Below are 22,841 nucleotides of genomic sequence, written 5' to 3' on the forward strand. Positions count from 1 at the left end.
CTGTCATTATTGCTCAGCAAAATTAGGTTATGTCATTTAAAAGAGAACTGAAATACATGATCTGAGACTCTAATAAGATTGTTATTGAATCACCATAACGTTTCCCTTGTTGAAGCATAGTAAAAAGTTTGTCATTGTAAGGCAATCAATTAACACATATCAGCTGCATCACTGTTGATAATACTGATAATATTCATGTATTTTTAAAATAGGAGTATAATTAGGTAGATTACTCAAAGTCTTTTTTGACCAGGTGTTCTTATGATCAGTGTTAAAAGATTTTCACAATTAACATGAAAAAGCCAAATCTAAATTTAAATTTGCAATTCTAATAAAGTACTAAACTGATTGCCATTAAATAAGAACAATAATGATTTCACAGCCTTACTTTGTATTTGACATTTCAGGTTTGAATTACAACTTAGCAGTAAGTCTATGCACTAACAATATAATATGTTCCCATTGGAACAAAATCTTGAAATTTGGCAAACAAATTAACACACAACATACAACTAACAAATATTTTTTACTCAAACAAAAAATTCAGGTTTAGGAATAGCCAAAACTTAAAAAATCAATTTAGAAAAATTCATTGTTGTTATAGCACATAGCACATACCTTAGTAAAATAGCACATACCTTAATGCTTAAAAAAACAGAATACAATTTTACAAATTTTAGATCTGTAAGTCAAATAGTTTTTGAGATATGGTGATTTTTAAGGTTTCAATATGTAACGAAATAAACATAATTTTGGAAGTGTTAGAAATTAGTAATTCGTAAGTAAAGATTCAAAATAATTTTAACTTAGGATTTTACATGCCAACAAGTACTACTACAAATGTACAAAAAAAATCATCAAAATCTGAGATCTCAAGGAGTTGACTATTCATTAATTTTGCATTGTCAATGGTAGCCCTAGATTTATTCTTGTTCACTGCCTATTAACAATCTACAATGTATAATGGCCAAAAATTTAAATAACATAACGTTATGTAACTAAATACACAAACCTCTGCTCATACCTTTTGGATGTAGCAAGATCATTTGTAATCATTCACTCATATCAAATTAAAGCAGTATTTTAATTTTCACTGGCAGTTTGCATTACTTTATCTTATCTTAAAATGAATCCGATTTATTGAAGGTTTTGTATGAGAACTCATTTTTAGTGAAGATGATGTACATTAATCTCATATAGACTGACCAATGTATTTTCTGTGCAAAGCTAAATACAAGATAATATATTGTGAAATAGCAAATTTTTTTAAAAAAGAGTTAAATGTACTAAAATATGTCTAATTTTCTGGTAACATTTACGAGACATTTGCTTGATTTGTAACAGGAGCACCTTCCTAACACTAGAATGTGGCCTCTGATGTACAAACACAGAGCAGTGCCTGAAACTCATGCACTGTGCAAGACTGTTACTCTTGCTATGTAGTGACACATTTTATCATACCATTTGAAAACAAGATGTTGATGCTGATATCTCTGTAATTAACATAGCTATGGAAAAAGAGTATACATGATTTAGTGAGGACTTTCTCATAGTTTATCTGGGCGAAATGAGATATTTGAGATGAACAGCCTATCTGAAGACACGCCCTCTCTCTCTCTCTCTCTATTGATTCTTGACGGAGCTAGCCAACGTCAGAGCTTCGTGACTTGGGGACTTAAGAAGTTTTCTCAGTTGTAAACCGGAAATCATATGTGTTACAGCAATGAAAATTGCCTTACAGGAAAGTAAGGGCACAGGGTGTATTGCCAGACTGCACAGTCTAATGAAGACTAAACGCCATTATGTATCTGAATTGACATTCTGAAATTCCTTAAAACTTTTTAATCCTAAAATACAAGCAATTTTATATGATGTACATTACAGTGATATGAAAAAGTATTAAAACATAATTATCTTTGCAGTGTACACAAATCACTACCATTAATGCAGTGAACAAGAATTTAGGTAAAAAGTAGGTAGGACATTAACTGGGATTTAGTTAGGTGACTCCTCCAGTAGATTTAAGTATCATTTTCCAGTATTTGGTAGTAGTAGTAGAAATAGTAGTAGCGAGTTGGCTGTTCTTCGGACAGCCTCCATTTCACTTCTCAGAACTTATTTGCGCTATTTTGTATGCAATTATTAATTAATCTGTAAGTAGGCTGTTTGTTTTCTTATTGGCAACGTTCCGTAGCGCTCTGTATGAAAATCACTGGCTGTGCTGTGTGCAGTCTGTGGCTAGTTTGCTTTGTTGTCTGCCATTGTAGTGTTGGGCAGCGGCAGCTGGATGTGAACAGCGCGTAGCGTTGCGCAGTTGGAGGTGAGCCGCCAGCAGTGGTGGATGTGGGGAGAGAGATGGCGGAGTTTTGAAATTTGTAATACTGGATATCATGAAGTGCTATATATATTATGACTATTAAGGTAAATACATTGTTTGTTCTCTATCAAAATCTTTCATTTGCTAACTATGCCTATCAGTAGTTAGTGCCTTCAGTAGTTTGAATCTTTTATTTAGCTGGCAGTAGTGGCGCTCGCTGTATTGCAGTAGTTCGAGTAACGAAGGTTTTTGGTGAGGTAAGTGATTTGTGAAAGGTATAGGTTAATGTTAGTCAGGGCCATTCTTTTGTAGGGATTTTTGAAAGTCAGATTGCGTTGTGCTAAAAATATTGTGTGTCAGTTTAAGCATAGTCTTGTATAATTGTTCAAAGGGGACGTTTTATATGTCGACCCTTAGCCGAGGATACCTCACTGGAATCTTCTGATTTTTTTCTTGTAGTTTGTGTAATCAGTGTAGCTATTGTTTATTGCTAGCGCGTAATTGTAGAGAGAATCTCCTTTGTAGTTGCAATCTTTCATTGTTGTACAGTAAAACAGTTGTGGCATGCATGTAGATTTGCTCCAAGTATTTCGCAGCTGCGCTTGCAATTAACTACATATTATTTTCAGTGCTATGTTAATGTGTTCTCTTATTTTTGCTCTTCAAATTGTGCTTTTCTGTGTTATCGTGTGAAATATTGTGACAATAATGGCGTGTGAAAAACGTAATACTAGGCTCCAAAGTAAACTGAGAAATGACAGAGAAGACGAAAGCAGTGTGTTAGCGCCACCGTGTAATGAATTAACTAATGTTCAACATAGTAATTTGGTAATTGTGCATAGGGAAATGGAGCGGGCGGCAAACAATGGCGTAGGCAGTGAAACAATTAGTGAACAGGGAAGCATTATCGATCGATCGGTCTGCAATAGCTCGCCTCAGGAATCCGAAATGACAGGACACAATTTTGCAAATACTGTAGATTCAGGTTTTGCGTCCTCACCGTTTTCTCAAATAAGTCAAGACACATTTTCTGCTTGTCAAAATATGAATGTTGCCGGTGCAAATGCACTGCCGAAAAGCGTAGAGGAACAGATTCCAGACACTAATGCATTGTTATTACAGCTAATGCAACAAATGGAACAAAATCAGAGACAAACACAGCAAAAGCTTCAAAAGTTAGACACAATGGAACGACACCAGAGACAAACACAGCAAAAGCTTCAAAAGTTAGACGCAATGGAACAACACCAGAGACAAACACAGCAACAGTTAGACACAATGGAACAAAATCTTCAAAAGTTAGACACAGTGGAACAAAATCTTAAAAAGTTAGACACAATGGAACAAAATCTTCAAAAGTTAGACACCACGCTTGAACAAACACGTGAAGATTTAACTACTGAGTTACATAACATCGAATCGAAATGTCAAAAAGTCTGTCATGACGTAAAAACACAAATTTGTGAGCATTTCCAACCTATTTTTTCGCGTCATGAAAATGCAATACAGAATCACGAAGCAGCCATAAAAGAACTGCAAAATATTGTTCATGAAAATCACGACACCTTGCAAGCTAAAATTGACTCAGTTGCATCTACCGATTCGTTTACGCAACTTGCAAAAACTCAAGAAAACTTAAAGGACACAGTAGATACAATTTCAACACAAATGGACACTCTGAAACTTGGTTCAGAAAAACACACTGAGGAAATAAGTACACTATCGGAGAAAGTAGCCGAACTTTCAGATCAGTTCACTAACTTATCTACAAAGGTAGATGATGATCTGAATGACACAACACCTGTAGCCTTCACTGACACTGAAGAGTATGAAGAAATTAGAAAATTCAAACAAAATCAAAATCAAATCAATACACAGTACAAAAGAGAAATCCGGGAAGTGCAAAATCACTTGGCACAAGTAATACAAGAATTACGTATTTCAGAGGACACTTGCGCCCCAATACGGGAAGAGGGACATAGAAATACGGAACAGCCACAAAATAATAACACAGTGCATTTCGGAAATTATGAAAGAAATTGGCAAGGTGCACCGAATTTTGAAATGGAACCGCCGAAACGACGTAACAATGACCGATATGCGACTCGCCGACACGATGATTTTGACTATAAGCTGTTCAGTACTACACGTAAATTCAAAACGTTTAAGAATTCTGACAACGACATTCATCCACAAGCATGGCTCCATCAATTCTCTCATTGTTTTCCTCCCAACTGGTCGTTAGAACACAGATTAGAATTTATGTGTGGCTACTTAGAGAATGAAACAGCTGTAAGAATTCGATCGGTCATTCACGATTGTCACAGTGAAGGAGAATTTTATCATGCCTTCCTCTCAGCATATTGGTCTCAAGCTACACAAGACCGAGTAAAACATAGCATCATAATGATGAAACATTTCGAACAATCTGAATTCTCCAGTCTTGTGAAATATTTTGAAGACATGTTGCACAAGAATCAGTACCTGTCAAACCAATACAGCCCCTCAGAACTCATCCGCATTTGCTTAATCAAATTACCTGAACATTTACGACACATTATTTTGGCAGGACGTTGCAAAGACGACATTGAAGCTTTTCAGGCACTCTTACAAGAATTAGAAATTGACACTGACAATCGCGGAACGCGAAAACAGGAACACAACAATTACAGGTCACATCCGTCGCAATTCCGCGATGAAAGAAATAATAACTGGACACGGCAAGGCTATTCTCACAACACAAATCGTGACCAAAACAGACACCACCCGTATGACAACCACTGGCAGAGTAATAGTTACAGAGAAAGTTCGCATTTCCGTAGTAATGAATATGACAGAGACAATAATAGAAACAGACAATATGGTAACCAGAACTATTATTATCAAGGGAGACAGAGTAATTTCAGACGCAACAGTTCAGCGCGCAGTTACGATTCAGGGAGAAATTCTCAACCACATGACCGACAAAAAAGAAACTGTGTAAACTACCGACAAAACGACAGACCTGAATTCCATCAGAACTGGCGAGCTTCAAACAGGGCAGGGCCTTCTCGTCAAGGTGAATTTGTAGAAGTTAGGTCTCCTAATCCCAATAACGACGCGCGGCAACAAAGATACAGACAACGACTCGCACCACAGGCAGGCGCGTGCGCCGGCTGGCTCAGAGAAAAATAACATAGGCGCTAACCTTGAGAAAAATTCCAGTATTCTTAACCGACGTATACCGCATGATAATTGCGTTCAAGTTGAAACTCTGAGTACTATGAAGAGTAAAGGATTACACCACATTTCACATGTAAAACCGTTTCTTGAATGATAATCTGCTTTTTAACTTTGTCTTTGCCATAAAATTTTTCACTTCACGCTACTAGTATGCTTTGTCACACTGAGAAACTGTTAACATGTAACAATGTTTAGAAGTTAAATATCCAGTCAAGAACCAAGAGAACTTATTTAAACAGAAATTACGAATGCATTGTTATTGGGAACAGACGACACAGTGTTATTGTGTGTGTACATTCTTGCTTGTTAATTGCAAGATTACGTAACGACTATAAGGCTCACATACTTAGAACATTTACCAGTACTGGTAATCAGATTTTAATGCAACATTTTGGTTTACTTGAAAATACATTCTGGATTTAAAGTACTTTCTGTGAGATACCAGATGACGCAGTGGTTAGTTTATGTGACAGCTACACGATTTTATCGTGACACTACTAATGAGTGACAATTTACAATGTTGCTTTTGTGGTGTTTCTGTTTTATATCTGCACAGTTTTCTGTTTTATTCTGGAAAGTAAAACATGTTTTAGTAGTAACTTTTGTGGTATAGCTACAATGAGACAGCCTTTTCCATAGCACAACAATACGTTACAGTACAGTACTTTCTTTATCACAACAATAAGCGTAATAACTAAGATATTTATACGCAAAGCATTTCACTTTTGTGTATCATGAGGTAAGTACATTGACTTCTGCAGAACTTAGCTTTCAGAGGACGATACCCACGACACTTCCACAGAGATTATCTTACAACAAGACGCACAGTTTAGCGTTACAGTACACATATTTGAGTGATTAATTTTGTACTTGAAACATTTATTTTTAAAGATATTTGAAGTACAAGATACAAAGGTTTTCCATGATGCATTTCATTCCATTGCTGTAATCTGTAACACCTGATGGTATAATTACATTAACCCTCAGGGGGGTACACGCTTACTTTGTGTACCATGTGTGTGGCAAGCACAAGGATCCCTAGCTAATATATTATTTGCTTATACAACTTTACACATCAGTACCATATTTCTCCAACACAGAATTACACAGCTATCTGATTATTTTACAGAGAAACAAAAAAATTTTTTATGTCAGTGACACATGTTTACGCAATTACACAGTTGGATAATTTCACACTTATGTAATTGTATTTTGTCTGTACTTTGTGAACTGTTCATATTTTTTTTGGAACCATTGTGATACTATGAGAGCTTGAATGATATATTTGGAATGGGATCATGATTTTAAAGTACGTTTGAGGTAGATGACACTATTGAAATGAGCAGAGAATTTTTTTTAGGTTTTGAAATTATTGGAGGAAGCTACGACGATTGTGAGAGTTGACTGAGGTGTTATGATGTTATTATTACGATGACTAGGTGTATTATGCTGTAGCGGTATGTTTATGATCAATAAGCTGATGCTATATGAGTTATTTGAGTATGCTACATATCTGTTATGATGAAATATTGAAGAAGTGTCGGCGAATAAGGTAAGGAATAATGAGTAGCGGTTAGGGACTCTGGTTTGTGAAAAAGGATGTTGGAAACCAAGAATCGTACTTTAAGAGTTATGAAATGTGTCTAAATGCGTGAATGTATCACAATGCCGATGAATATTTTTTGGACACTGTTATATTTATAGGATTTTGTTTCTACAGATTTGCAACGCAAATTCTCGGACTGTGAAATTTTTATATGAGACTGTCACAGAAGTGCAAACTGGTGTTGTAAATATTTCGGTAAGAAAGCCAAGTGACCTTGACGTAATGCGTCTTGAGCGGCCAGCTGTGTCAGATGCCTGGAGAAAAAGCCATTAGTGTGTGCCTTTTCAGGGGCACAGGTAAAAAAAAAAGGAGGCCATTATCCTCGCTATTGACATTTCTTTGTAGAAAGTATCGCAAATACGACACACTGAAACTTGAAAACATATGATTACATTGTGGAGCTCTTAATTTATGATATTTACGGAAATGCCTAATGAAATGATGAGAAACATTTTACATTAATTGTCCTTCTAGTTGAGAGATTCTTTTGCCTTTGGAGACGCCATTTGCCTAGTGAATGACGTTTCATGCATTGCTCTATATAGGCTATATATATTTGCTCATATCGTTTAATATCTAGTTTCTAGCTGCACTGCAGCATTGGTTAAAATAAAATTTTATAGATGTACTACTATAAATATTTTCTGTCTACAGATCAAGTAAATAATAATTTTTTTCAAAAAATGAGGGAGCACAAAAAGACATTTACCTTCACATGAACTGCATTCATAATTTTCTTTTCAAGTACTTGGTAATTTCTTTTGTAGAAATAGTCGTGGTGCACCACTTCAATGACATAGATATTAAGATGTGAATATACATTTCCCTTGTCTGCATTGTTGTCTTTACTGTAATATTTTTCTGCTTGAGCTTTTTCATGTTTAGATATAATTTATTGCATTTGCTTCTGCTGTTTGCCAGGCATAGTGCTCCTAAATTTCACTTTGTATTACTCTGTTAAGCTAGTTTTACTACTGATGTATTTTTCTTGTTGCTGCACATTGGCTCATATTAGTTGTAATGTTGCATTGCTTGGTAATTTAGATTTACTGTAGCTTGCTTTGCAATTTTACATTTTTTTGTCATTGCTGTTTGTGTTAATTGTTTTGTACAGCTGCATTGCCTCGTCCCTTAGTTTAGCATCTGAGCTCAGTAGATTTAAGTTAGCTTAAGAGGGGGTAGACTATATAAGAGAATCAGTTGCGATCAATTGGAAGAAATGCATTTAGAAGTTATACGAAAAAAGTACAGAAAGCAGGTATAGATAGGACCTTTTGGGAATAATGAAGAATGAAGGGAAATCTCCGAGAAGTAAAGAAAGTTTTGTTTGCAAAATACTGCAGTAAAAGAAACCCTGTCATTTCCTTGTGTTATCCCACTATGTGTTTGTGTTCCCTTGTGTATTTGTGTTTTTCCTGTCTTTATGTGTTTAGCTGATGTTGTTATGTTGTAGAAATTTTCTAATACTATGTTATTTGCTTTGTAAAGATGTTTAAACATTATTTACTCTGTTCTGTTTTAATGCTCATTTGTGAAGTTGATGTTTCGAAAGTTATTCTGATCTTTTATGTATTTACTTATGTCATAATTGCTGTAACACTGATGTATATGTTTATTTCCATTCTTTTGTAAAGCCCCTATTACTACAAATGTTATCTGTATTATTATGTTTTAATGATTTATTTTGTACCATTGTTATTGTATTCTTATGTTATATAATTGTAATTGATACCAGTTCATCATATTATTAAATTGTAAGTTACATTTCACTGCACACGTTTCTGTTGGTCATAGTATATGGACAATATGTGAGAAGTAGGGACTGTTAGTGTATGCACATGTGTTAATAATTCAGCAAGGGACTGGATGACAGCATTGCTGGTTCTAAGGACAATTCCAAAAACTTTGTGAGTGGACAAGTGGTGGTTATGGACTTGCTATATTATCCGCAAGACTCCTCAATGGTGATTGTGCACCTGCATAGTCACAACAGATGGCTGCTGGCCATCTCTACAAGGACTACAGTGGGTCTTCATCTTTGATGACCCACCAATACCATTATTTCTACAAGGACTACAGTGGATCTACACCTTTGCTGACTCACCAGTACCATTATTTCTACAAGAACTGCAGTGGATCTGCACCTCTGGTGGCCCACCAATACCGTAATCTCTACCAGGACTACAGTGGATCTGCTCTGTGATGACCTACCTACCAATATTCTTCAACTTTGACTGACTGTGCTGTGGGTTTGCTCTGTTGTGGCCCATTACCTGTCTGCATGTCAAGAGTCAGCACTGTCTTTCCGTTGGAAGGACAACACTACTTCTTCAAGGCTGCATGGAAATCCACTACTTCCGAGTGCATTTTCTTTTACTGCTCAGATTTCGAGAAAAAAAACCACTGAAATTTTACTGTGATGAATGATCAGGACTGTCTTTATGGACTGTGAGAAAATTTTAGCTTTTGACCAACATTGTATCAATAGGTGTGTGCATTTGATATCTTTGTTATTGTAATTATGAAAAATTTTATCAAATCATTATTGGGCACTGCCCGAAACAATTTGTAAAATTTTTTGTGGGGAGCATGGGGGCTATGTAAGTACGCTGTTTGTTTTCTTATTGGCAATGTTACGTAGCGCTCTGTATGAAAATCACTGGCTGTGCTGTGTGCAGTCTGTGGCTAGTTTGCATTGTTGTCTGCCATTGTAGTGTTGGGCAGCGGCAGCTGGATGTGAACAGCGCGTACCGTTGCGCAGTTGGAGGTGAGCCGCCAGCAGTGGTGGATGTGGGGAGAGAGATGGCGGAGTTTTGAAATTTGTAATACTGGATATCATGAAGTGCTATATATATTATGACTATTAAGGTAAATACATTGTTTGTTCTCTATCAAAATCTTTCATTTGCTAACTATGCCTATCAGTAGTTAGTGCCTTCAGTAGTTTGAATCTTTTATTTAGCTGGCAGTAGTGGCGCTCGCTGTATTGCAGTAGTTCGAGTAACGAAGATTTTTGGTGAGGTAAGTGATTTGTGAAAGGTATAGGTTAATGTTAGTCAGGGCCATTATTTTGTAGGGATTTTTGAAAGTCAGATTGCGTTGCGCTAAAAATATTGTGTGTCAGTTTAAGCATAGTCTTGTATAATTGTTCAAAGGGGACGTTTTAAATCAATATGTCCTCATGAATGAGTAATAACAATGCATTTTAATAAGAGGTTCATTGTGGTTAGTGTGTCCACCCCCCAGTAGCTGAGTGGTCAGCGAGACAGAATGTCAATCCTAAGGGCCCGGGTTCGATGCTGGCAGGGTCAGAGATTTTCTTCGCTCAGGGACTGTGTGTTGTGTTGTCCTAATCATCATAATTACATCCCCATTGACGCGCAAGTCACCTAAGTGGCGTCAAATCGAAAGACTTGCACCCGGCGAACGGTCTACGTGACGGGAGACCCTGGTCACACGACATTTTCATTTACATTTGTGCTTAGTGTACATAAAGCAAAAAATTGTATGTGTCAGTTTTCTAGCTGCTAAGCATTTCTGTCTGCTCTTGGTCAAGGCTGGCCGAAAGTTCGTTAACAGATTGTGGCCCACCACAAAGACAGTGGCAACAGATGACTTTTCAGAGAATTGGCAATGCAGGAGGAAAAGTTGTACAATAGCATCGCCTCACAGCTGCCAGACCGGCACTGCGACCTCAGGATGATAGAGTGGTACCAGATTTGTTTTCCTTACTACGTCACTCACACCAGGAAGGTTCGTTTCCCACTGAAAACGGTGGGTGAAAATCATTTGGATTAGCTCGCAGGATGACGACATCAGAAGCAATTATTAAGGTGCCTCGTTTTGTGGGCCAAGCTCTCATTGGCTGACTTTCTGTTGCGTAGACAATGGAGGGAGTGTATGTACTGGTGTAAGATGATTCAACTGGTGCTGAAAAAGCACAAGGTCACTCTGACTTGCTGAGAGCCTTTTTTGTGTGGTCCTGCTAGAGCTTCAAGACCGAACGGGACCCTGACACAGTAGGACGTAAGACAGGTGCAGTATGCAGACTAGGAACATTCTGAAGTCAGATGTTAGAATAAGGGAGCAAGACGCCAATTGAGAGAGTTTGATTCAGACAGGCACAAGACCCATGCTGATAGTTTACACATGGGTGCGGATAGTGAGTGTAGCGACCAGCACTAACAAGACAGATAAATAGTAGGTGTTTGCTGCAGCACCATTTCTTGCAGACGGCTGTGTCTTTTGGTGAGAATTTTTGCAGCTTTGCAGTTAGGGAAAGCTGAGTGTCAGTTCATTTTCTGTGGAGAGCTTATTTCTACCAGTTTTGCGTTGAGCAGATAATTATTGCTTGTAATTTCGTTGCTTCACAATCATTGTCAACTTCTGTAATCTATTTAATGTCGGATAACGTTAGCCAAAATTTCTGTCCATGAGAAGTAAGAGGATTCATTTCCATACCTATCATACCTTTGCCAATGATAGTTTGTGGTGTTTGTTATGTGCAGAATTTATTCTCACTCATAGTATTTTCTGATTTTGGGGTAATGAAGACTTTTGTTACCTGGTAGCTATTGTTTGATTTCATTTGTGTAAAACTTTTGATCCATTATTTTGACTGGTCATAATATCTTGCTCATTGATTAGTGCATTAGCGCTATTGGTGTGAGTGCACAGTTACTTACTGAAAGGAGCCTTCTTTAGTGTCATTCTTATGAGTAGGTATCAGTACGTTTCAGAAGGGTATTTTTATGTTCTAAAGGTAAATTTGGGGGCAGGAAGTTGTAACAGTTATGCATGGGCTACCAGTACAACAATGCACTCTGCACAACAAAGAGCCATTGATAAGATTGTTCCTTGTAGTGTATATAAAAGGAAAGGTATAGATCTTGAGCTGCTAGGTCACTTATATTTTCTCTGTCTGCTAAGGGTTTGAGCAGCTAGGAGTGGTCACCTCTTTCATTTTGGCGACGTTTATTTTGAATTCGGTACTTTGAATATTTTGATCCGAGTTCAGAACGCTATTTTGTCGTCTCTTGGCTAGGATTCGGTATTTTGGATAGTCCAATCCGCTGTCATAACCAAGTTTTATATTGAGCTAATTAATTTTGGCAGGTCAATAAATGAATACTCTGGCTTAATATAGCCTAGTTATTGTCGAGTACAATTATTGCCTTTTTAAAATTGTATTGGTACAGGTTAAGTATCAAAATGAATACGATTATGAGGCAGAAGATTCAAGTTACATCTAAGGCTTGTATGAAGATACAAGTTTTTGTAAATTTGGTCTGTGGTTTCTGCACTTTCCGTGGAGACATTCTGCACTGAATACGATGTTGACAATATTTTGGAGGGGTATTTTATTGATGATTTATATTTGTTAGTTTTGTTTTAAACGTTTAGTACTGTGAGTGATTTATGAGAGGCTCATGTACGAATATGAAGTCGTATATGTTTACTAGGAGTCAGGCATAATTAAAGGGCGAAAGGCATAAGAACATTGTTGTTTTCAGTATGGAGCAGAATAGCGAGAATAACATGGATGTAACCAATGCAGAAACAAAATTTTGTCCTTACAAAATAAGCAGTCGTGGAAGTAATTCGAGTAGGTTAGTGTCACAAAGAATGGAGCAGGATGATGTTTTTTTATTAGACAGGAGTGTAGATGACGATACTTTTGCTTATAGGCACATAGACACAGTAGCTGAAGTACAGAATTTTCCTAGAGAAGTTAGAGAATCACCAGAATGGGATAATGATACTAGGTCTAAAATGGACACAGTTTTGAAATTATTAATTTTAGTGGAAGAGACACAAGATAAAGATGAGACATATAATAAGAGAGACAAAGTAGAGGCGAAAGGAAAAAGTGAAGATGAAAAATGAGAGGCAGAAGGAGGAAGCGAGGAAGTAAAAGCAGAGGAAGGGGTTCAAAAGACCAATGTATGAAACTTTGAACAAAATTACAGATGAATTAGCAAATGACATAATGTAGCTTCGGTATCGAAACAGTTATCTATCGAAGCAAAGAAAGATGCCAGGGTAGCGAGAATGGACGCCACAGGCGCACGAAAAGAGGCTTTAGCAGCTGAGAAACATATAAAGATCGTGAGAAGTACCATAGCTCAAACCAAGGAAGTGGTCGCGACTCTTCAAGAGCAAAGGAAGAAATCTGTCAAGGAGATAGAGGGCAAAGTATCGAGTAATACATGTAGGATTGATCAATTAGAGCAAGAGAAGGAAGACTTATCGAAAATTCTAGAAAAGCAGATGTCAATGAGCGCGCAGAGCGAAGAGGTTGTAAAAGATGTTATATCGATCAGGAGTATGTAAAAGATAGTGAAAAGCAGTATGGGAGAATCTCGCAGTCGGATAATGTTCGATCGTCACATTCAGGTCAAGATACTGGTCAAGAAGCATTAGATTTCGTGAGATCAGATACACTATCAGCAACTGAAGCTCTTGGTCGTTGACCAGCTTAAGCATTTCCAACCAGGCAGATTGCACTGCCAGCGCAGAGCGATTATAACTTTACACAGATGGGTGACTCATATTCAAGAAGAAGTATGTAGTGAGAGAAGCACCTGTTTGAAGTTACAACAGTTGAAAAACGATGGGAAGATAGACGAAATTTGAAATACCAAGAAGAGAATAGATGATTAACGTGGATGGGTTCAATAACAAGCACTTTTTGTCCATTCCAAAATCAGAATTAATAGAGACTCTGGGAGTACATTACACCCCAAATCATTTATTGCACAATTTGACTGGACGCTACCACCGGATTGGCTACTACAGTATAAATTAGAATTTATCTGTGGGGACGTGGATAGGTTAGTTGCGCAAAAGATGCTTGGAACAGCTTCCACATGCAGATCATATAAAAAATTGCGAGCTACTGGTCGCAGGAAACTCAAGATCACATAAAACAGGAATTAATTATGTGCTGGGATCTACAAACGTCTGGTTTTAGAAACCCTGCGAAGTTGTTCATGTCCCTCATGAGGAAGAATCAGTTCTTAGACGACCTACACAGAGCAACCGAGATCATTCGATTTCAGTATATGAAATTGCCATTCCATTACTATCAAATTTTAGCAGGATGTTGCAGAGACAACACTGAGGCATTTAAGGGTTCACTTTGTGAACCTGACAATGCAAATGAGGGGTATAACACATGTATAATGTGTATGTGAGACAGTCTGTTTTGCACACTGTACGAGTTGTATTATTTGTACTCCACATGTGTGAGTGCGTATTGTTTATGCTGGTAAGAGTGCACATTATGCATGCAAATTGGATTGTATATTTATTGTCTGAAAACTAGGTTAAGTTCCATTGTTGCTGGCCAAACCAAAAAAGATCGTATTTAGTTTAATGTTATGTGCCACAGGTCAACTGTAAATAGTCCACGACAACTGTAGTAAATGTGCATCAATTGTAAACTGCATTCTAAAAAAACATATAAATTCCACTTGTAAACTGTGCTGCGATTATTCAAAGCTGTTGGAAGAGGTGTAGTCTGAAAATATCTGTAAGTGTGTCCACCTGTGAGACATATTTTGTACATATTCCTTTCTTTCTGTACACTGTTAAACAATTTTGTAAATATTGTACTACAGTTTTATTGTGGCTTCTTTCTATGTACATGAACTAGTTCAACTCGTGGGACATATCTGAAATGTAAAATGTATGAAATGGACCAAAATGTGGGACATATATTTTTGTAAAACATACCACATCATTGTTGTAACTATGTTAAAGAAAAAACAGAGGCATCAGAATGCACTCATCGAAGAAATGCACTTACAATTGATTAAGAGTGTCCAGTTTATTACCGAATAAAACAGGCAGACACATCCATGCTGCATGCACTTTTCCTGTAAGAAAAGATATATTTGCACAGTTCTCAGCGCAGCCAAGTCGGGAGGCAGCCGGAAGACGGTCCAATCTGGGCTGGGATGGCACACCACAAAACAGCAGAGGAAGCTCTGACTGGTCGGGAGCTGGAGACTTTGCGATGAGTGGCTGCACCGAGAGGCGGCATTCACATTTAAGAATATGTCACTGTGGAGGACTTGGCATGTGGGCAATCAAGACAGTGAAAGGTAACACTCCCTGGTGCAGTATTTGTTTAAATAAAGATGCAATTGTTTTTATCCAATTCCTACCATAATCTTAGGCCATGTCAACTCCACACTTAGGTGACACAAATGAACTGGGGGAAATTGTTTACACTGTGACGTTAGATCAGTGGGGAAAATTACTAAGAAGATGCATTTGTTCACATTCTATCCTAAACAAAGGCTAATTGGAATGGAGTAAAATTTTGTATACATACTTATGAAATCTGGCAACCATGCAGGCTGGGACAGTGTCCATCAAGTCTGCCATTTTGGACCTGACATGAAAGGGCTGCCAATGAGACCTGACAATTGTGCAGGCAGGGTCAGTACCCACCAAGTTGGCCACAGGACTGTCATGTTGGGTTTTGAACTATAGGGTAACTCTCCATTTTGAACTTCTTTAATTTTCCAATTTTCACTTTGGACAACTCTTCTACTGCCAATGAGTGGACGAAAATCCTGGATATCTTGTATTTCCTACTTTTTTTTAGTTTCCCACTATTTCATAATAGGGCAACTGGCGTATATCAGGGGGGAGGATGAGGGAGAGGGAGAAAATCTGAAAACAACACATGATGTCATAGGGGAGGAGAATTCTGTCATAATTTCTAACATTTTTTTAAGAATATACAGCCTACAGTTGCAGGTTAACTTTATCGTTTACCTAGGTTTCAACATTAGTAATAACATCTTCTTCAGAACCTGCAAAAAGTTAATATTATAATGTGCTAGTAAATTATATTAGATATGGTCATCCTACAGGATGCAATGTGTAGTACTTACATAAAATATTATTTAAATGATTGCATAAAACAAGCCATGTCCTAAGTCAACTTTATCAAACTTGATGCATAACCATAAGGTTTTGTCAATTAAACAAGCTGTAGCAAATTCACTTTAAGCCCATTGTATGGGCCTCGTCGTGTGACTAGAGACTGCGGTCCGCGAGGGCTTCACAGTCTGCCTCACAGAGGGTGGTGCGCATGCGCGAGACGTATGGAATCAGACTCTTATTACGCATGCGTCAGATAACATTTTTGCTATGAATTAATTTTATACTTTACTATTGTAAGTTAACTACAGTATCCAGCATGACTACGTTTTACATTCTACCACATAGCCTTATAAACTGACCAACAAATCTCTTATGAACATCTGTAGGAAAGGTTCTATTATTACAGAATCTGTAATGGTCACATGCATTATGAACTATTGTAAACCTAATATAGGCAGGAAGCCTTCGTAGTATGCCCTATTTTTAGATACAGTTGATCGTTCAGTAAATTGCCTCTATCTGTAATTAGGTGTGCATAAATTTGTAGTTTCTCAAGTGTGTCGAGTCTATAGCCCTTAACTTCATGATGTAGTAGCTATATGTCACGTAAAGGTTTAGGTGTATGAGCCATTTGCACCAGATGTTCCACAAAGGCTGACCCCCGTGTTCCTACGCCCTTTATTGGAAGATGTTCTTTAAACCTTACTGCTATAGCTCTGCCTGTTTGACCTACATAATAACATGGGCAATTATCACACATAATCTTATATACGCCTGATTTCGCTGACTCTTTACAGTCTTTCTCAAGGGTATGAACCAAATTTAGCTTTAAACTATTACTCTTCGAGAAGGAAGTTTTAAAACCTGAATTTTTCAACAGGCGCCCTATCTTGTAGGAGACATTACCTATATAAGGAACCAATAACCATTTCTTGGCCTCATCTTGGGTTTGAGTATTTGTATTTGCTAAAGTCGTTGTCCTTTTTCGCGTTTTCTTATGATATAATTGCCTCACTATCTTTGGATCATAGCCATTATTCTGTGCAATACTGTCGAGAATTTGTAATTCTTTTTCGAGGTTGACATCCGACAACAGGATAGAAATCGCCCGATGGATACTAGAATAGAAAAACGCCATTTTATGCACTTGGGGGTGTGTTGAATCGGCCGGGATGCTGTTGTCTGAGTAAATTCACGAAAGATATGTGCAATGTTAAAAACAGTAACGAAAAACTAAGAAATAATGAAGCCTTAATAACTATAGCCGAAAAGGGGAACACGATTATCGTTTCTACAAAAAAAGAATATATTCAGAAAACGGAAAGGTTCTTTGAAGAGAATGGCATCGTACCACGAGAGGTAGACCCAACGCCCGCCGTACAGAGGGATATTACAGCGAGTCTTAGCAATACTAAGAAGTTGATCAGAGAATTTAGAAAAAAGGCATTGATAAAAATGAACCCCAACCCCCGACGTTAAGGAGTCAATTTAAGCTCCACAAAATTTCCCATCCGATCCGCCCTATGGTGGATAGCACCAATAGTGCTTATCATAAATTAGTGAGACACATTATAAAATTAAAGAATATTTCGTGGTTCAAAATAATTTTTCGATTAAAAATTCAGTGGACCTAGCCAACAGACTTAAAACTGTAACATGTTCAGAAAACACCAAATTGGTGTCATTTGACATGATTAGCTTGTACACAAATGTACCAGTGGATCAGACCTTGAACATTATAGAACAAAACTTAAGGTACCACAAAAAATTATCCACCATAGAAATTGATGAGCTAATGTTACTTCTTAGAACGACTCTTAAATACAATTATTTTTCATTCAATAAAAAATTATATTCACACCCATGTGACCTAGCTATGGGGAGTCCACTTGCATGCATCAGGTTTGAAATTTTTATAAATTCTCTGGAATTGGTTTTTTTCCGAAATTACCCGGAATTAGTGAACATCACCTTTTATGTGAGATACGTGGATGACATTCTTCTACTGGTTTAATAGCTCTCCAGAAGGGATAAAGCAAATTTTCGCAACGTTTAACAGTCTACATGAAAAAATAAAATTCACACAAGAATGGGAATCAGTTGATAGATCACTAAATTATCTTGATTTAACGTTGACTATTAAAGATGGTAAACATCTTCTGGGAGGCAAGTTATTCAGACATCAGCATCCCGGCCGATTCAACACACCCCCAAGCGCATAAAATGGCGTTTTCTATTCTAGTATCCATCGGGCGATTTCTATCCTGTTGTCAGATGTCAACTTCGAAAAAGAATTACAAATTCTCGACAGTATTGCACAGAATAATGGCTATGATCCAAAGATAGTGAGGCAATTATATCATAAGAAAACGCGAAAAACGACAGCGAATTTAGTAAACGCAAATATTCAAACCCAAGATCAGACCAAGAAATGGTTATCGGTTCCTTATACAGGTAATATCTCCTACAAGATAAGGCGCCTGTTGAAAAATTCAGGTTTTAAAACTTCCTTCTCGGCGAGTAATAGTTTAAAGCGAAATTTGGTTCATACCCTTGAGAAAGACAGTAATAAGGAACTACAAATTTATACACACCTAATTACAGATAGAGGCAATTTACTGAACGATCAACTGTATCTAAAAAATTAGGCATACTTCGAAGGCTTCCAGCCTATATTAGGTTTACAATAGTTCATAATGCATGTGACCATTACAGATTCTGTAATAATAGAACATTTCCTACATATTTTTTTACACTTACAGATGACGCACATTTCTCAATTTTATTTTTGGAATTTCTATTTAATAAATTAAGTAAGGAAGCTCTCGATTTATGCTGCTAAACTGGAGAGACGAGCTGGATCCAGCCAGAACCTGCCCATTGTATTGTTCACTGTTCTGTGCTTTTGTTTTTTAATGGTTTAAGCTGGAATTTCCACAACGAAAATGAATCAGGCATTTGCCTGTACACTTTGTCAAAACTGCCTAAAAACCGCAGCAAGGCGTCAGTGTGTCAGACCATCAGTCACTAACCCTCAATGTACAAGGTGACTTTTCAGCAACACATACCATGAGGTGTGGTCTCTGGGACCCCTATGTTTAAGCTGAGGTTTAATTCGTAAATAATTCGGAAATTTTAATGTTAAGTTGCATAAATTTGCTTTTACAATGATTGTTTAAATACGCTATGCTGATTTTATTGCACTAAATAGAGCCTACATTATTTATCATACAAAATGACATATTTTTTGCAGTTTTTCAATAGCATACACAAACGAACTGCTAGAGAACTGAATTTTACATTCTTTAGCAACCAAAATTTTTGCATAAATCTTAATTCCAGGGTTTAAACTCTCACATAAAAATTGCTGTTGAGAAGTGCAAAAAGAATGTCTACAAAATTGGCATTCAGTATTGGGATCTGTGTTTTTCTTCACCACCAGTCAAAGAAAATTTCATTTTAACTAAAATGTTTAAAATTACACTGGAGACACAGAAAGGTTCCCACCACCACTGTCCTGAAGTTCTTCCTCTGAATGATCCTCTCTTTCATTAGCAGAATTGCTGGCTATTGTAAAATCGTCGTCTTTTTCGTCTATTTGTCAATCCATGTCACTGACATCTTCCTCCATGCACCGACTAAACATTTTATCAAATTTAGGATCGTTAAAACTGACACATTCCTGCGAACACATTTTTCACTATACTGAAGAAAACAGATACGTGTTATAGTTGATGAGGCTACGTCTAGCAGACCCCCAACACATGTCAGCAACACGTGTCAACAACAAGCAAAGAAGGCGATAATGCAACCGACAATAAAAGATTCTAGGGTTGGCGATTTAAGGAGGGTAGGAGGGGTATAGAAGCATTTCACCAGAATTAACATTGGAGAGAAAGATTGAAAATTCTCGTCCGATGTAAGAAACCCCACATCGTGAGCCAAGGGTTAATAAGATGGGCAGGATCCGCCTGGATGCAGCTCCTCTCCCCACTTTGGCAGCGTAAGCCGAGAACTTCCTCACTTAATTTATTCATTTACTTTTTCTCTAATGAAGATAAAAACGGAATCTGGTTTTGCCGATAATAGTAACGCTAAATAAACTACTGAAATTTGCAAGAGATGGCCATGAAGCAGTACCTGGGTGCCCCATATGAGTAGAGGTTTCGCGCCCACGCAACAGAATATACTCAGGAGTTTACTCTTTGAATTTCTGAACATTACCGGTACTGCAGACAACACGACGAAAGCGAAAACATACAACGCCGCAAAGAAAAACCGAGTCACTACGACTGAAAACAAATCTGAGAAAATAATAACAGCATAACGAAGTCCGACAGAAAAGAGTCACAGAATACCTATAAAAACGGCCGATTATCACAGATTAACACATATAGTCGCGACACTCCTGTGTACTTTTTTAAATAGCGCAACGGTAGGATGCCAAGTATTCTGTAACCTAAAGTCTTGAATAGGACATCCGAGGAAAGCGAATAGTATCGTTTCTATTGATTTGAACCACGGTTTGTATGCAGCTCAATAAATTGTAACAATAACAGAAAGAAGACACCAAATTTGTCGTTCTATAAGGGTATTAAACAGCATATTACATGACTATTTAGTTGCGATTTTCTTTTAACTTACAAACATTTACTGAAGAATATCGTTTCTTTTTTAAGAACAAGAAATAGATACTAAAGAGCAGAAGACATACAAAAAAAACGGTTTATGAATGCATCAAATACGAACCTGGTGTGGATTCCTGTGTCCACAATACTATGTCAACTGAAGGATGGGATACAACCCGTTGGTTTTGACCAATGTCATCATAGTTTACTCATATATATTAATGTCTTTATTTTCGAGTCGTAGATAATCATAGACCACATATAATATAGACCGTGTATGTCCCAGGCGTGTTAAGGCTTGAAACCAACATCGGAATCACGTGACTCGGGGCAGACAGACGAGCTCCTGTCTTCACGCGCTGTGTGAAGCGAAGCTGACAGTTACAGTTTTTTCCGGTTGATAGCTGAAATCAAACATTGGTTTTGACGATTTAACTAATTGTGGTACTACTGTTTCACATGTAGTATTGTGGTTAACGTGGTTAACGTAGTTTCTCCGAAATTCCTAATAATAAAACAATGGTTATTGTTTTTACATGTGATTGAGTTGAAACGTATTGACAGTTCTTTTTAACAAGCGACAGAAATATTGTTGTTCAGTGAATACGCTTCTTTGGCACTGCGAATAAAATTCTTGCAGTTCACCACTTCCACAGGAGTGGAAGGCAATATAATAATTGCGCACGCAGCATTAGTTTTCTAACGATTCCACAAAAATATGTGTGAAATGTTATATGCTTTTGTAAGAAAAGAAATTCGTTTATGTGCATAATGTCAGGTATTTACACAAAATAAGCGCTTATAATTTCTGACATTTTCTCAATCCAGTACAGATACCGTACTGAAACGATATCAAGATAGGAAGCGTAATAAACACATCAAAAGAAGTTTTGCATCACCTCGGTTCCGAGAGTTCCGGAACCTGCACAGAAAATTGGAATAGAGATAAACATAAACATCACTTCTGCACTTATTATTGGTCATGAAAACCACGCATTGCATGTTGTACCACCATACAGTGAGACCTTCAGAGATTGTGGCCCAGATTGCTGTGCACACCGGAACCTCTAATACCCAGTAACACGTCCTCTTGCATTGATACATACCTGCATTCGTGGCGTATTGTCCCACTTCTCAACGGCGATTCGGCATAGATCCCCCAAAGTGGTTGGTGGGTCACGTCATCCATGATCAGCCCTTTTTAATATATCCCAGGCATGTTCGATAGGGTCCATATCTGGACATCACACAGGCCACTCTACTCGAGCGATGTCGTTATCCTGGAGGAAGTCATTCACAAGATGTGCACGATGGGGGCGCGATTTGTCTTCCATGAAGACAATATGCTGCCAATATGGTTGCATTGTCGGTCAGAGGATGGCATTCATGTATCGTACAGTCATTACAGAGCCTGTTATGAGCACCAGCGGCGTAAGTCGGCCCCACATAATGCCACCCCAAAACAACGGGGAACCTACATCTTGCTACACTCGCTGGACGCTGTGTCTAAGACGTTCAGCCACATCGGGTTGCCTTCAAATACGTCTCCGACGTGCTGCACGAAAAGCATTATTCAACATGGTGGCATTGCTGTCAGGATTCCTCCGAGCCATAATCGGTAGCTAGCAGTCATCCACTGCAGTAGTTGCCCTTGGGCGGCCTGAGCGAGGCATGTCATCGATAGTTCCTGTCTCTCTGTATCTCCTCCATGTCCGAACAACATTGCTTTGGTTCACTCCGAGACGCCTGGATACTTCCCTTGTTGAGAGCCCTTCGTGGCACAAAGTAATAATGCAGACGCCATCGAACAGCGGCATTCATGGTTGAACTACAGACAACACGAACCGTGTACCTCCTTCCTGGTGGAATGACTGGAACTGATCGTCTGTCGGCCCCCTCCGTCTAAAAGGCGCTGCATGGTTGTTTACATCTTTTTGTGGGTTTAGTGACATCTCTGAACAGTCAAATGGACTGTGTCTCTGATACAGGATCCACAGTCACCGTCTTTCTTCAGGAGTTCTGGGAACCAGGGTGATGTAAAACCTTTTTTTGATGTGTGTACATACATTTATATGCGCCAGCGTCTATAACTTTGGCACTCTGTAACATCGTTGGATGAAGTTCCTGGACATGATTTCCTATGTAAAACTTGATTTACTAGGTCTCT

At 37.9% G+C, this 22,841-nt stretch overlaps 1 protein-coding gene across 1 annotated transcript in view; it reads right to left on the reverse strand.

The window, feature by feature from the left end:
• The window catches only part of LOC126234646 (cilia- and flagella-associated protein 20-like), a gene marked incomplete at its 3' end in the record, with an annotated part of 43,404 nt that extends 23,137 nt beyond the window's left edge, over nt 1-20,267 (reverse strand). Inside the window, exon 1 of the mRNA XM_049943378.1 lies at nt 20,187-20,267. Coding sequence (XP_049799335.1) covers nt 20,187-20,267 — 81 coding nt within the window. The remainder of the gene's footprint in view (nt 1-20,186) is intronic.
• Nucleotides 20,268-22,841: the final 2,574 nt, after the last annotated feature.

Source organism: Schistocerca nitens, chromosome 2, assembly GCF_023898315.1.
Source record: "Schistocerca nitens isolate TAMUIC-IGC-003100 chromosome 2, iqSchNite1.1, whole genome shotgun sequence".
Lineage (NCBI taxonomy): Eukaryota > Metazoa > Arthropoda > Insecta > Orthoptera > Acrididae > Schistocerca > Schistocerca nitens.